The sequence below is a fragment of the Vulpes lagopus genome, chromosome X (assembly GCF_018345385.1).
Source record: "Vulpes lagopus strain Blue_001 chromosome X, ASM1834538v1, whole genome shotgun sequence".
Lineage (NCBI taxonomy): Eukaryota > Metazoa > Chordata > Mammalia > Carnivora > Canidae > Vulpes > Vulpes lagopus.
In genome coordinates this window covers 62,423,481-62,440,647 of record NC_054848.1, presented here as the reverse complement: position 1 = coordinate 62,440,647, position 17,167 = coordinate 62,423,481, and the positions used below count along the sequence as shown (strand labels likewise).

Below are 17,167 nucleotides of genomic sequence, written 5' to 3'. Positions count from 1 at the left end.
GGAACTGGAGGGTATTATGCTGAGCAAAATAAGTTAATCAGAAAAAGACAATTATCATATGGTTTCACTCATATGTAGAATATAAGAAACAGCACAGTGAATCATAAGGGAAGGGAGGGAAAACTGAATGGGAAGTCATCAGAGATGAAGGAAAACCATGAAAGAGTCTTAAGCAAAGGAAATAAACTGAGGGTTGCTGGATGGGGGTGGGTGGGGGAATGGGGTAAATGGGTGATGGGCATTAAGAAGGGCATGTGACGCGATGAGCACTGGGTATTATATGCAACAGATGAATTATTGAACTCTATATTGAAAACAATGATGTACTATATGTTGGTTAATTGAATTTAAATTAAAAAAAGAAAGTTCCTTTTTACATTTTTACTAAAAAAAAAAGAAAATAGACACATAAATTACTGCTTGCCATTCCAACTTCAAATATTTACAAGAAATCTTATAATAGCAATCAAATGATGGTCCTTTTTGCAAGTGTGGGTTTGGAATGAGGTCATAATTATGTCAATCATTTGAAGATGGTCTACCTATTTTTTCTTATAATTTTTTGTTGGAGCAATTCATGTTTTGACAACCCAAGAATTCAGATTTTGCTGTTTTTGTTTCCCCAGAATCTCTTAAAATGAGCTACTGCACGATAAGTATCTAACTGTTGTACCACCAGCCCCTTTCTAGATGTTCTTTATATATCCCAAGCAATAATATGCTTATGTACAGCTTCCCTAGTTTTACACATTATCCTAAAAGTGTAATTCTAATATTTCATTATCCAATCACATTATGTAGTAAAAAGTCAAATAATCTCTATAAATTATTGACTTTCAAAAAGTAATTATATATTAATTTATAGAAAATCTACTTGGTCATCTAGATATAAATGATTTAGATAATACTGTGTTAGATGTTTTACATTTTAAAGCATCATATAGTGCATTACTTCTCATGAAATCTAGAATCACTTACTTTCAAAACTACACACATGCTATGTTGCTGGTGGGAGGTGTCTCGAGCAGGCCCTGGTATTTGGGAAGTATAAAAATTCCCTGGGATGTATAGTTTTAGTTGTTGAGGTCAACCTTTTGGTAGAGTCATACTTAAATCCACGTAGGATATATAAACTTTCTTAAGGCCCCCAAGCAGAGTCTGACCATAACCACTCAATTTTAAGGGTATATAAAAACATACCAAACAAAGATTATTCTTTAATTTAAATTTCAAATGTAGAGATGCCTGGGTGGCTCAGTGGTTGAGTCTGCCTTCGACTCAGGGCACAATCCTCGAGTCCAGGGATCAAGTCTTAAATTGGGCTCCCTTCAAGAAGCCTGCTTCTCCCTCTGCCTATGTCTCTGCCTCTCTCTGTGTGTCTCTCATAAATAAATAAATAAATAAATAAATAAATAAATAAATAAATATCTTAAAAAATAAATTTCAAAATGTAGGGATCCCTGGGTGGCGCAGTGGTTTGGCGCCTGCCTTTGGCCCAGGGCGCGATCCTGGAGACCCAGGATCGAATCCCACGTCAGGCTCCCGGTGCATGGAGCCTGCTTCTCCCTCTGCCTGTGTCTCTGACTCTGTCTCTGCCTGTGTCTCTGGCTCTGTCTCTCCTTCTATCTCTCAAGAATAAATAAATAAAAATCTTTAAAAAATGTAATCATAAGTCCTAATGCAACTGGTCAATAAGTCAATGGTTACACATACTATCCTCATAATATTTTTGTTCTTGCCTTTCAACAAGTTTTCTTTTAAAAAATCACATAAATTCTATGGTATAAAATTGGCCTTATTCTGGATTTTGACACATTTCCTACTTATTTCCTTTAAAATTTACCAGGTCTTTTTCTTCTTACCTGGTCAACTCTCTATATCACCATCATCACCCCTGATTGTCCTCTCATCATTAGAAGATTTAATTTAATATTTCTAAAATTTTAAGTAGAAATTTACTGAAAAAGCTATACCTCAACTGCTGCATTTTTGGGGTTTCTAAATAGCTGATGCACAAGACCAATTATGTATAAATTTCTGAAAGAGTAAAATCAGATTCTGTAATTTTTAGTAATGGATTTCCAAACCAATACTTATAGAAGCTTTCTTCCATGCTACTCTCATTTTATATCATTTATAAATGACATAAACCTTTGTGAGGGTTATGAGAAGCAAAGAAAATTTTAATGACCTACAGATAACATAGGCAACAGTCAATAACACATGCCACACCCTAAAGCTACATGCTCTAGCTGAAAGCTTAAAACCTCTTCTAAAAATAATTTGTCTCACCTACTTTTTGTTAGACTGCTTTACACAAGAAATCTTATATTGGGATAAAAGCACATATTTTGCATTCTAACTAATAGTATATATTGAACTTTATGACTTTGATTTTCTGCTCTGGATAATTTTCTTTTTAGAGCGGGAGAGAGGTGGAGGGCAAGGGGCAGAGGGGGAGAGAGAGAGAGAGAGAGAGAGAGAGAATCTTGAGCAGGCTCCACACTAGTGTGGAGCCTCATACAGGGCTCCATCTCACAACTCTGAGATCATGACCTGAGCCAAAATCAAGAGTTGGAAATTTAACCGAATGAGCCACCCAGATTCCCCTGAAGAATTATTAGTTCTCTACATGATATACTAGGCCACTAGAATTTTTCTTTGTACTGCTATAAAACAATTAACTAAGAAATACTTTTCATGATTTTCAAGTTTATTCGAAAAGCAATTTTGCAACGACTTTTAGTTTCAGAACTACATTCATAGTGGATAATCAAGAAATATCAGCCAAAAGGTCAAATACCATGGTTGTTAAGATCATGGGCTCTGGCATCAGACAAACCTAGGTGGCAGTGCTTTGCTAGCTCTCTGAGTCTGTTTCCTTTTCATAAATGGACAGAGAAACTGCTGACTTTATTGAGTTAAAACAGGAATTCAATTATATAATATTGTACTTACCACTATCCCTGGCATATTTTAAGCGCTCACTGACAAAGTATTGCATGAGAAATTAAAATGAGATGATTAATCATATTTTAACATATGATATAATTGTCTATGCTCATCTTCCTTCCAAATCAACTTTGAAATATCACGCTGAATAGAATGGTTTGTGATATCATGCGGCTGGTTTTTTTTCATGCAACTACTATTAAGTGTATATTTGCTGCTTTAATTCTAACATTGGGGAATATGCTGCACTCAAAATAATTGGCTGAGTGGTAGTGGCAAAACAGACAAAATTTTCTCTATTTTTCTTGAAAGATTTTATTTATTTATTCATGATAGACACACAGAGAGAGGCAGAGACATAGGCATAAGGGGAAGCAGGCTCCCCACAGGGAGCCTGATGTGGGACTCAGTCTCAGGACCCTGGTGTCATGACCTGTGCCAAAGGCAGATGCTCAACAACTAAGCAACTCAGGTGCCCCCAAATTTTCTCTATTGTAACTGTTAACTGAGATAAATATTCTCTGGTATTTAAAAGATAAAGTACTATTTGTCTTGACTCACTGTTTGAAATATCCTAAGCAAAAATGTATGGCTTTAACTCCAACTCTGATAGTGTCTCATTTCTAGAAAGGACTAAGCCAAAGGGACAGAATTCAAAGACTAGAATCCATAATCAGAGTTTACAAGTCATAGCACTTATTGCTTTGCTAATGAATTTAGAAAATTTACAGAATCATAAAAAACCACTTTTAAATTATGTTAGCCTATGACAACATGAAAATACTTTTCAAGGAAGAGAATTTGAGTCAAAAGAACTCAATACATGGCACAAATGCTATTTAAAAATCTGTCCTTGGTTAAGCAATTTTATTTAAAAAGAACTAAAATATATCTGAAACTGATGCTACTAACCAACCTCCTTACTTTCCCCACCCACCTAATTCTCATGTACAGATTATGGATGAAGACACATTTGCCTGGTTAAGCATATTCCAGTCTTTTTCTCTCTTTTCATGTATCATCCAGTCTTGAATAGTAGTTATAGGTTCATAGTCACATGACAAGAATTTAATGTACTATTGACAATTTTTGTTTAATAACTATACATTAAGAGGATGTGTAAATAACAGTATTTAGGAGTGGGTTCTGGAGTCCAAACAACTTGGTTTCTTCTTTTTTTTAAGCAAGCTCCTTGCTCAGTGTGGAGTACAGCATGGAGTTTGAATCCACTACCCTGAGATCAAAACCTGAGCTGAGACCAAGAGTAGGGTGCTTAACCAACTGAGGAACCCATGTGCCCCCAGAACAACTTGGGTTCTAATCCCAGTTCTGCCACTTGAAACTTTTTTTTAAAGATTTTATTTATTCATGAGAGACACAGAGAAAGGGACAGAGGCAGAGACATAGGCAGAGAGAAGCAGGCTCCATGCAGGGAGACTGATGTGGGACTCGATCCCAGGAGTCCAGGACCACACCCTGGTCTAAAGGCAGGCACTAAACCGCTGAGCCATCCAGGGATCCCCACACTTGAAACTTTTTGATCTTAAGCAATATAACTAATGTTTCTGGGTCTTAGACATACTCCCTTAGACATACATATTTACAGAAGTAAATATACATTTGTTTAATCTTGTTCTGTATTAGAGGAAATAATTAAGTACTAGGTTTAAAAGACTTTCTTGTAGGCAAGAAAGAAGAACTGAAAGCAACAGACGGTCATAGTCTAAGATTCCAACAGAATCTCAATATGTTTAATTTTATCAGTAAGAAATGAAATATTACATTCACTCTTGATAATTCAATTAACTAGCAGAAAATATTTCTGTAAAAGATACATGTTTAATTGTGCAATATATATCTTAGAGAAGAATTTAGGGATTAACTACAGAGAATTAGAACATTTGACCTGAATGCATCTAGGGCTTCAATCTATTTATTATTTTCCAGGTCAATCCAGGGGGAGAATTGATCTTATGGTGTATTGTTCAGAACTCCTCCTCAATACAGAAACTAGACTTTGAGCTAGAGATAAACCCATTTTATATTTCTCTTCTACCAGCTCATAAATCTAAATTTATACTAAATTTCCAAGATACATTCTTCCCTAAAACTATTTGACTCTTAAATACCCAAGAATCATTGCTGATAATTGTGATTTCCAAGCCTCTTTAAGTTGGGCCAAATTATTCCAAAAACTGCCACTGTTGCTGTGAAATTAAGGAAGTCAGTCATCAAACATAGGGCACCAAGTTGAAACCACTGATACTGAGTTCCTGCATTAACCAGGTGAATGCTGTCATTTTCCATCATTTAGAACCAAAAAGTATTTCTAAACATTCATATGATGAAAAATTTCTGATTTTGTTCCTTTAAGTAGTTTATGAATACTTTTAAATAGCATCCAAACTTTGACAGTTATAACAAAGACCATAGCATACATCAAAACAATGTTCAATTTATAAATATAAGGTCAGAGAAGCAAAATATTCTGCCACCTAAAATACAATTACTTGAGAATCATATAGATGAAGAATTGTAGTTTATTATCCCACATGTATATTATCCAAATGAAAATAATACTGTGACTAGTGATTCATACTTTGGCAATCACAAGCATTTATTTACTCGTTTTTATAACTTGTATAGTGAATAGTGTCATAAAGAAATGTATATTTCATTTTGAACATGGATAATTGTCTTAGAAGTCATAAAAGAGATAATTTTTAAAAAGTTATTTCATAAATAAAACCCACAGAAACCATCTATCTACCACAATCTCAACATTTTACACTAAGCCTACCTAGAATGCATAGAGACCATAAGATGGAGATTATTATGAGTCCAGAGAAAAGAAGTATCAGGAAAAAAACCTCCCAAACCAGTTAAAATTCTCCAAGCAATCATCTCTCTAGCAGTTCTCATCAAAGACTAATGTTGATTTTTGTTAAAAGTTACTGAAATTTATTAAGTTACACAGGGTCTGTATTTATTGTTCCTGTTCCATTAAATATAAATTTATAGGGCATTACAATCTCAACAAGAACAACAACAACAAAAATATGGTATATACTTCTGTGTTACAGTGGGTCAAGACATACACAAACAGTCCTGAACAGGCAGAAATCACCCCCTATAGACAGACAACTTTGGAATTGCATTCCTGCTAAATAGTTTCCACAAAAAGAAACAGTATTCAGGCCTGACTTTCTATACCTTGACTTACAAAAAACAATTCCAAATGGGCGTGTCTTCTCTATCCCCCTGTCCTTGAGTGAACAGTCATTTACTCCACTTAATGACATTCAATTTCAGATATACTATCTCTCCTCCACATCAGCTCATTTTTCGAATCCCCCTGTATATGTATATGGTCAGGCAATTCTTCCAATTCTTCCAGTCATTTCTGTACCTCTCACCTCATGTTCACATTTATCTTCTCATGCCTCCTCTACATGCATCACTGGGACAATGTATTTCTTGGTGGTTAAATACATGTTATTGTATTCAAACATCTTGTGCTGGATTCAAGTTCTGTGACATCCTATTTATATGACCCTGAGAAAACTGTTTAACCTTTCTGGACCTGTATTTCCTTATCTTAAAAATAGAGATAATCATAAAACCTAATTCACAGGACTAGGAATTGTCAACAAAAAATGAGATAGTACCTGACACACTTAAGTGTTTCTATTATTATTATGGCTTTCAAGAAATTGATTACAAAAACCAACACACCTGTTTTCATTTCTACATTTTTGAGAACCAAATGCTACCAGTATTGGGGCAGAGTTGAGTAAATATTTGAAAACTTTTTTTTTTTTTTTATCAGGCTATGTGGGAAAATAAGTCCTGAAATAAGCACAGAAAAAATATTGTTTTGGACTTATATGTTCTCCTGTGCCTGGTAAAACATTGAATATTGGTTATTTTTATAACAACCATTAGGAAGAGTCAGAAAACAGTGAAAGATTAGCAATCCAAAACCAAAAGCTTTCTTTTAAATGCTCTTCAGAGAACTACACTTAATAACTTATCTTAGTAACTTATAAGAGTGTCTCACTTTGAGCAATCATTGGGTTCCCATTAAGATTTTTGTGCCAAGAAGGCGGGGCAAGATGGTGGAAGAGTAGGGTCCCCAAGTCACCTGTCCCCACCAACTTACCTAGATAACTTTCAAATCATCCTGAAAACCTACGAATTCAGCCTGAGATTTAAAGAGAGAACAGCTAGAATGCTACAGTGAGAAATGTTCACGCTTCTATCAAGGTAGGAAGATGGAAAAAAATAAAGAAATAAAAAAGCATCCAAGGTGGAGCACCCTGCGAGGAGCCAGGCTAAGGCAGGGGCGAGTGCCTCCAGGACAGGAAAGCCCCGTCCCGGAAAAGCAGAAGCTTCACCAATCTTTCCGGATGGAAAGGCGCTCGCAGGGAGTTGGACCAGGATGCCAGGAGGGGCAGGGATGCCCTCAGGCTCCCAGGGGCACTAACAGAGGACCTGCGCCCCGGGGGAGAGCGCGCCACACCCCGCGGCCGAGCTCCCTAAAAGGCTGCAGCGAGCACCCCGCGGGACCTCGGCAGCAGCTCAGGCAGCAGGTCTGGCAGCAGCCTTGCACAGAGGGGACTGTGTGGCCCCAGGAGCACAATTCCAGTGGCACAGGCCCCAGAGCCCAGGGCGCCAGGGGACACAGCCCAGGATCCTGCACTCCCTTTGGGACAGATGGAGCTGGGAGGGCTCAGGACAGCGAGGACACTCCAGGCTGGAGGGCAGTGGGGCGCGGGAGCAGCTCAGGAGGTGGCGTGGGCAGCGGCTCCCCGAGGTGGGGGCCCCGCTGCCACGGGAGTGCAAATCCAGTGGTGCAGGCACCGGAGACAAAGGCGCTGGGGGACACAGCCCAAGATCCGGCACTCCCCACAGGACAGGCAGAGGTGGGGAGGACACAGGGCAGCAAGGACACTCCTGCCAACAGACAGCCCAGAGCTGTGGAGATCAGCGCCCCCCCGCCCTGGGAGCATCCAGGCCCCTGCGGACTGGGAGCTGCAGTAGTTACTGTGGGAGCTGATTCCAGGGCTGCAGAGATGGCTGCCACCACTACTGTTGTTCCTCCTGGTGTCACCTTGTACCTGGGACTGAGCCAGGCCACCAGGGAGCAGGGACCTCACAGGATACACAGCTCCCACTGAGCCGTGCACCTAGAAGGGGGCTGGGCAGCTCCGCTAGGTGCACACACCTGAGAATCAGCACAGAAGGCCCATTCCCCAGAGGACCAGCTGTAAGGACAGGGGAAAAGCAAGTAATTGATCAAGCAGCGCTAGAAAGTTCCAGGGGAAGTGGAGGGATTTACAGTATATAGAATCAGAGGATACTCCCCCTTGTTTTTTGTTTTCTTTTGTTTCTCCCCCACCCCTTTTTTTCTCTCTTCTTCTCCTTTTCTCACTACAACTTGTTTATGGCCAATCTTCACTGAGCAAAATGACTAGAAGGAAAAACTGACCACAAAAGAAAGAATCAGAAACAGTACTCTGTCCCACAGAGTTACAGAATTTGGATTACAATTCGATGTCAAAAAGCCAGTTCAGAAGGACAATTATGAAGCTACTAGTGGCTCTGGAAAAAAGCATAAAGGATTCAAGAGACCTCATAACTGCAAAATTTAGAGCTGAAATTAAAAATCAATTAAATGAGATGCAATCCAAACTGGAGGTCCTAATGATGAGGGGTAATGAGGTAGAAGAATGAGTGAATGACATAGAAGACAAGTTGATGGCAAGGAGGGAAGCTGTGGGGAAAAAAAGAAAACAATTAAAAGATCATGAGGAAAGGTTAAGGGAAATAAATGACAGCCTCAGAAGGAAAAATCTACCTTTAATTGGGGTTGCAGAGGGTGCCAAAAGGGACAGAGTACGAGAATACGTTTTGAACAAATCATAGCTGAGAACTTCCCTAACTTGGGAAGGGAAACTGGCATCCAGAGATATCCCCACCACTAAAATCAAGAAAAAACATTCAACACCCCGACATTTAATACTGAAACTTGTAAATTCCTAAGATAAAGAGAGGATCCTTAAAGCAACAAAAGACAAGAAATCCCTAAACTTTATGGGGAGAAGTATTAGGTTAACAGCAGAGCTCTCCACAGAGACCTGGCAGGCCAGGAAGGGATGGCAGGATATATTCAGGGCCCTAAATGAGAAGAACATGTAGCCAAGAATACTTTATCCAGCAAGGCTCTCATTCAGAATAGGAGAGATAAAGAGCTTCCAAGATAGGCAGAAACTGAAACAATATGTGACCACCAAACCAGATCTGCAAGAAATAGTATGGTGGACTCTGGAAAAGAAAGAGGAAGTCCAAGGAAACAATCCACAAAAACAGGGACTGATTAGGTATCCTGATGACATTAAATTCATATCTGTCAATAGTAACTCTGAGTGTGAATGGGCTTAATGACCCCGTCAAAAGGCACAGGGTTTCAGACTGGATAAAAAAGCAAGACCCATCTATTTGCTGTCTACAAGAGACTCATTTAGACAGAAGGACACCTACAGCCTGAAAATAAAAGGTTGGAAAACCATTTACCATTCAAAAGGCCCTCAAATGAAAGCAGGGGTAACCATCCTTATATCAGATAAACTAAAGTTTATCCCGAAGACTGTAGTAAGAGATGAAGAGGGACACTATATCATACTTAAAGGATCTATCCAACAAGAGGACTTAACAATCATCAATATTTATGCCCTGAATGTGGGAGCTGACAAGTATATCAATCAATTAACAACCAAAGTTAAGACATAGTTAAATAATAACACACTTATACTTGGAGACTTGAACACAGCGCTTTCTACAATTGATAGATTTTCTAAGCACATCTCCAAAGAAACAAGAGTGTTAAATGATACACTGGACCAGATGGATTACACAGATATTTCCAGAACTTTACATCCAAATGCAACTGAATACACATTCTTCTCAAGGGCACATGGAGCTTTATCCAGAATAGACCACATACTGGGTCACAAATCAGGTCTTAACTGATGCCAAAAGACTGGGATTTTACCTGACATATTTTCAGACCATAATGATTTGAAACTAGAACTAAATCACAAGAAGTTTGGAAGGATTTCAAACACGTGGAGGTTAAAGACCATCCTGCTAAAAGATGAAAGGGTCAACCCGGCAATTAGAGAAGAATTAAAAAGATTCATGGAAACTAATGAGAATGAAGATACAACCATTCAAAATCTTTGGTATACAGCAAAAGCATATCTGATGGGGAAATACATCGCAATACAAGCATCCATCCAAAAACTGGAAAGAACTATAAATACAAAAGCTAACATTGCCCCTAAAGGAGCTGGAGGAAAAACAGCAAATAGATCCTACACCCAGCAGAAGAAGAGAGTTAATAAAGATTCGAGCAGAACTCAATGAAATAGAGACCAGAAGAACTGGGGAACAGATCAACAAAACCAGGAGTTGGTTCTTTGAAAGAATTAATAAGATAGATAAACCATTAGCCAGCCTTATTAAAAAGAAGAGAGAGAAGACTCAAATTAATAAAATCATGAATGAGAAAGGAGAGATCACCACCAATAAAAAGGAAATACAAACGATTTAAAAAACTTAATATGAGCAGCTATATGCCAATAAAGTAGGCAATCTAGACAGAATGGACGCATTTCTGGAAAACCAAAACTACCAAAACTGGAACAGGAAGAAATAGGAAACCTGAACAGGCCGATAACCAGGGAGGAAATTGAAGCAGTCATCAAAAACCTCCCAAGACACAAAAGTCCAGGGTCAGATGGCTTCCCAGGGAATTCTATCAAACGTTTAAAGGAGAAACCATACCTATTCTACAAAAGCTGTTTCTACAAAGGAGAAACCATACCTATTCTACTAAAGCTGTTTCTACAAAGATAGAAACAGATGGAGTACTTCCAAATTCATTCTATGAGGGCAGCATCACCTTAATTCCAAAACCAGACAAAGACCCCACCAAAAAGGAGAATTATAGACCAATATCCCTGATAAATTCTCAACAAGATAGTAGCCAATAGGATCCATCTGTACATTAAGAAGATGCAAAAATTCTCAACAAGATAGTAGCCAATAGGATCCATCTGTACATTAAGAAGATTATTCACCATGACCAAGTGGGTTTTATCCCCAGGCTTCAAGGCTGGTTCAACACTTGTAAAGCAATTGATGTGATAATATCAGCAAGAGAAAAAAACAAGAACCATGTGATCCTCTCAATAGATGCATAGAAGGCATTTGACCAAATACAGCATCCATTCCTGATTAAAACTCATCAGAGTGTAGGGATAGAGGGAACATTCCTCAGCATCTTAAAGGCATCTACAAAAAGCCTACAGCAAATATTATTCTCAATATGGAAACACTGGGAGCCTTTCCCCTAAGATCAGGAACAAGACAGGGATGTCCACTCTCAGCACTGCTATTCAATATAATACTAGAAGTCCTAGCCTCAGCAATCATGCAACAAAAAGAAATAAAGGCATTCAAATTGGCAAAGAAGTCAAACTCTCCCTCTTCACAGGTGACATAATACTGTCCATAGAAAACCTAAAAGACTTCACCCCAAGATTGCTAGAACTCATATAACAATTCGACAGTGTGGCAGGATACGGCATCAATTCCCAGAAATCAGTGGTGTTTCTATACACTCACAATGAGACCGAAGAAAGAGAAATTAAGGAGTCAATCCCATTGAAATTGCACCCAAAGCATAAGATAGGAAGGAAACCTAACCAAAGAGGTTAGAGGATCTATACCCTAAAAACAACAGAACACTTCTGAAAGAAATGGAGGAAGACACAAAGAGATGGAAAAATATTCCATGCTCATGGATTGGCAGAATTAATATTGTGAAAATGTCAATGTTACCCAGGGCAATTTACACATTTAATGCAATCCCTATCAAAATACCATGGACTTTCTTCAGAGAGTTGGAACAAATCATCTTTAGATTTGTGTGGAATCAGAAAAGACCCCGAATAGCCAGGGGAAGATTGAAAAAGCAAACCATAGCTGGGGGCAGATTTCAGGTTGTACTACAAAGGTGTGGTCATCAAGACAGTGTGGTACTGGCACAAAAACAGACACATAGATCAATGGAACAGAATAGACAAACCAGAAGTGGACCCTCAACTTTATGGTCAACTAATAATCGACAAAGCAGGAAAAACCATCCACTGTAAAAAGGACAGTCTTTTCAATAAATGGTGCTGGGAAAGAAGAAAGAAACTAGACCATTCTCTTACACCATACACAAAGATAAACTCAAAAAGGATGAAAAATCTCAGTGTGAGGTAAGATTCCATCAAAATCCTAGAGGAGAACACAGACAACACCTTTTTTTAACTTGGCCACAGCAACTTCTTGCAAAATACATCCATGAAGGCAAGAGAAACAAAAGCAAAAATGAATTATTGGTACTTCATCAGGATAAGAATCTTCTGCACAGCAAAAGAAACCATCCACAAAACTAAAAGACAACCTACAGAATGGGAGAAGATATTTGCAAATGACATATCAGATAAAGGGCTAGTTTCCAAGATCTATAAAGAACTTCTTAAACTCAACACCAAAGAAACAAACAATCCAATCATGAAATGGGCAAAAGACATGAACAGAAATTTCACAGAGGAAGACATAGACATAGCCAAAAAGCACATGAGAGAATGCTCTGCATCACTGGCCATCAGGGAAATACAAATCAAAACCACAATGAGATACCACCTCACACCAGTGGGAATGGTGAAAATTCACAAGACAGGAAACAACAAATGTTGGAGAGGATGTGGAGAAAGGGGAACCCTCCTGCACTGTTGGTGGGAATGTTAAATGATGAAGCCACTTTGGAAAACTCTGTGGAGGTTCCTCCAAGAGTTTAAAATAGAACTGGCCTATGACCCAGCAATTGCACTGCTGGGATTTACCCCAAAGATACAGATGCAGTGAAACGCCGGGACACCTGCACCCTGATGTTTATATAGCAGCAATGTCCACAATAGCCAAACTGTGGAAGGAGCCTCGGTGACCATAGAAAGATGATTGGATAAAGAAGATATGGGGTATGTATACAATGGAATATTACTCAGCCATTAGAAACGACAAATACCCACCATTTGCTTTGACATGGATGGACCTGGAGGGGATTATGCTGAGTGAAATAAGTCAATCAGAAAAGGACAAACATTATATGGTCTCATTCATTTGGGGAATATAAAAAATAGTGAAAGGGAATGGAGAGCAAAGGAGAGAAAATGAGTGAAAATATCAGTGAGAGTGACAAAACATGAGAGACACCTAACTCTGGGAAATGAACAAAGGGTAGTTGACGGGTGGTGGGCGGAGGGTTGGGGTGACTGGGTGATGGGCACTTGGTGGGATGAGCACTGGGTGTTATGCTATATGTTGGCAAATTGAACTCCAATAAATAAATTTAAAAAATATTTTTGCCCCCAAATCTCTAAATTGTGTGCTAAAAACTATTTGGTAGAAGTCTTAATGACAATACCTTAGTACTGCAACCTGAATAGTGCACATTTATGTTATAAATGAAGTATACTCGCTTTTTCCTGTTTTAGTACTATTTAAAAATACTCATGCTTTTTAAAAAATAAAAATTTATTTTGTCAATGTGCATAATTTTGATAACAAGCTCATAAGAACTATAATTACTGAAACAACACACAAATTTCTAGTAACTCATAAGATAAAAAACTGAAACAAAACATAAATAGCATATATTTCCTATTTGTATAGTCTTCAGCAATCCAGTCTAACAGCATACGTAAAAAGAGATAGCAGTCATTTTTTTAAGGCTTTTAAAAAACCTAAGTCTTTACAAAGGCAGAAATACAATTGTTCTTTAATAGAAATTTTGAAAGGAGTTTCTTTTTGAATCTGCTTTTGGGGGAGAGGTAGATGAGCAAGAAAGCAAAGAATAAAAAGTAGTATTGGAAATGCCTATCACCTAAAATGAAACTAACTTCTGATCAGTAATTTAACTAAAGTTATTAAGCTGGTCTTTAAAATTTTACAATTACTGTGTTGGGCGTAAGACTCTGAGGAACTCAAATATTACTCTGAAATATCATAATTAATATAAGTGGATAATAATAATAAAGCAAGAAGCTCATGAGGTAAGGTTCAAAGGCAATATAAAAAGTTTTAGGTTTTCAACCTAAATTTGCTCAAAAATTGTAATGTTAAGTATTCTGTCTGAAAACTGTCTAAACATACCCATGCATGGTGGCCAGAAAAGACGAAGTTCAAAGTTCAAGGTTTTTGTGATTTCACTTAACCTTCAGTTTTATCCCAAATCCATTTTAGGGGTAAATAAACAAAACAAACAACAGTAAAAATATGAAATAGCTGCTGTTCTAAAGCCCAGAAGAAGGAGGCAGTTACTACATCCTACATCAGGAACTCACATATCTACTCTTGCTACTGTTAGCTTTTCTTTTGAGTTGTGAAACAGGCACTTTCATTTATCATGGATATACACTCAGGTTGCACCCCAGTTTATCTTATTCCTTCCCACAGCTGCTGAAGAATTCTTACTCTAAATTAAAAGTACATGAACCCAGAAGGTACCTGTCCTATCATTTGAAGAAGCAGCAACTGGAGTCTGCCACTACATAAGAAACTGCTTACTTGTTAGTTCCCTTTTTAGTTCTCAATATATTTGAAGCAGTTAGAAACTGTTAGAAGTTATGTCTTTTGGGGAAAAAAATCATAATAAGGAACACTATGGAAGGAAAAAACAGGTCCTTTGTCACATTAGTTAAAAAAAAAACGCCACAACTTTGCATCATTGTTCTCAATCCCCCCGCCCCCATTCTGCCTAGTTCTAACACTCTTTAAACTGAATTAAAACACACTCTCCTACACACTGGCAAAATAACTCTTTGATTAAACGGGCCTCACTTCAAAAATAATCACAGTGTTTCAGTAGGCCTCCACTCAATTGTCATCAGCACTTTTTACATCTTTACAGAAGTGCATGCCTGCCTTTCATCTCAGTACCTAGAGCACATATGTCAAATTTCCCACTCCTGAAACTTACCACTGTGTGATTTTACTTGACTTCTTCCCCTAACCTTAAAGACCCAATACCACCATCTCCCATCTACCAAAATTCAGTAACTTTCTCTTTCCTTCAACGTAGAAATGTGATCTTACATCGTAAGGGAAACAAAGCTAAACTCCATAGAAAAATGGAATCGAAGCAACAAAGGAAAGAAAGAGAAGGGGAAAACGGATGGAAGACCGTGTGTCTTCCTAAGTAGTGGCTGCCAGATGAACTTCTGCAATTTTACGGTTCTGGAGCAGCAGGAGACTGGTGTGTAGGAAAACAAAGGTGGTCTCTCCACCCTCCTTACCGCCGTTGAACCAGAGGAAGATGCAATATACACACGGATCACCATCCTGGGAGCAATGGCCGCTGTTGTTTGGGTCCTGCAAAGGGCTTGAGAGAAACTGCAGCAAATGCTGGAATTCAGCTAGAAGTGGAAGAGAGGTGGGAAGAAGAAAGAGGGGGAAGGTGGAAGGGGAACTCGCCAGAGTCCCGCCTCCTCCCTTGACTGCTTTCACTGAGCTCAGAATACTGCAGTCCCAGTCCCAAAGCCTGGAAAATACAGGCTCCTTTGCATCATTTCTATTTTTTTTAAATAGGGAGTCTCGAATTGCACCGCGAGATCTGTTGAAACATTTATTTTTGATGATTCTCTCCGCAAGAGGAAGCAGAGGAGAAAGAAAAAAAGCAAAAGGGAGCATTGTATTAAATTATATTAGAATGAAGGACATTTTCCCACAGAAACTGAAAGTTCTGCACATAACTTCCTGCTCAGAAATGTATGCAAATAAGACAGATCTTCCTTAAATGAAGACTCCCTATGTTGAATCAGACACTAGTAAGAAAGCCCATGCTTTCAAAGTTTTGTGCATTTTAAGACTCCTATTATGTAATGATTATTCTGACGATAGCTGGTCGCAGAAATTAGACATTGAAGAAGTGAGAAAAGCCACAGAAGATTTAAGAAAAGTTTCAGGTTTCCCTAAACCGAGACATGGCAGGACCAGTTTTCTTTCTGAGTTTTACTTTTTGTTATGATAGGGAACACGGTCTCTGAAAATTTGTAGGAGGCCTGACTGCCAAACTCAATAATGGAGGAAGAAATTGCAAAGAATAAAAAATTGAAAATACAGTATAAGAAAGTGAATGATTTGTTTTGTTTTGTTTTTTAACTGACTGAAGAAAAGGGAATTTAAATTATATGTTGCAGAGATGTTGAAATGATGAATAGAGGGAGCGGACGATTATTTTTAGCTCTAAGGAAATGTATAAACAATTGATAATGTCCAGAGAGGAACCCTATACTTCAGAGTAGAATTTCTTTTTCCCAAATTATGTCAAATGAACAGAAATAAAAAACTTTCAGTCAGTCATCTGTCCTAATTCTTTTTTTTTTTTAACTTTTATTGGTGTTTAATTTACCAACATACAGAAAAACACCCAGTGCTCATCCCATCTGTCCTAATTCTTTACTTTTCCTCTGCAGTTTTTCCTCCCTCTCCATTCTAGTAGTGTAATCACTTTTGTCTAGGTTCAATAATTGTAATACTTTCCTAACGGTTCTCTGGCCACAGGTTTTCCCTTTTTTCAATCGATGTGATCCATACAACAGCATTGAAAGGTGGATATTACTATAACAATTTTACAGATGAAGAAACTGACACTCAAGAAAATAAGTAATTTTCCCAATGTCATATAGCTGATAAATTCCAGAGTCAGGACTAGACCTTAACTCCAACCAACTTCCAAGGCCACCCTCTTAACCATCATTATTGTATCGCATTGCCTGGAACAGGGCAAGCACTCAGTAACTGTTAGCTATTTTTTCTCCTAAAACATTACTTTAGGGATCCCTGGGTGGCGCAGCGGTTTGGCGCCTGCCTTTGGTCCGGGGCGCGATCCTGGAGACCCGGGATCGAGTCCCATGTCGGGCTCCCGGTGCATGGAGCCTGCTTCTCCCTCTGCCTGTGCCTCTGCCTCTCTCTCTCTCTGTGATGACTCTCTGTGATGACTATCATAAATAAGTGAAGATTTTTAAAAAAAGAAAAAAAAAACATTACTTTAATATATCACTAAAAACAATGTAGGCTAAAATACTATAGATAGTTC

At 38.3% G+C, this 17,167-nt stretch overlaps 1 protein-coding gene across 1 annotated transcript in view; it reads right to left on the bottom strand.

Annotated features, from left to right (window-relative positions):
- SH3BGRL (SH3 domain binding glutamate rich protein like) overlaps positions 1-15,641 on the bottom strand; it is a 138,323-nt gene extending 122,682 nt beyond the window's left edge. The window contains exon 1 of the mRNA XM_041741765.1: positions 15,366-15,641. Coding sequence (XP_041597699.1) covers positions 15,366-15,410 — 45 coding nt within the window. The 5' untranslated portion in view covers positions 15,411-15,641. The remainder of the gene's footprint in view (positions 1-15,365) is intronic.
- Between the last annotated feature and the right edge of the window lie 1,526 nt (positions 15,642-17,167).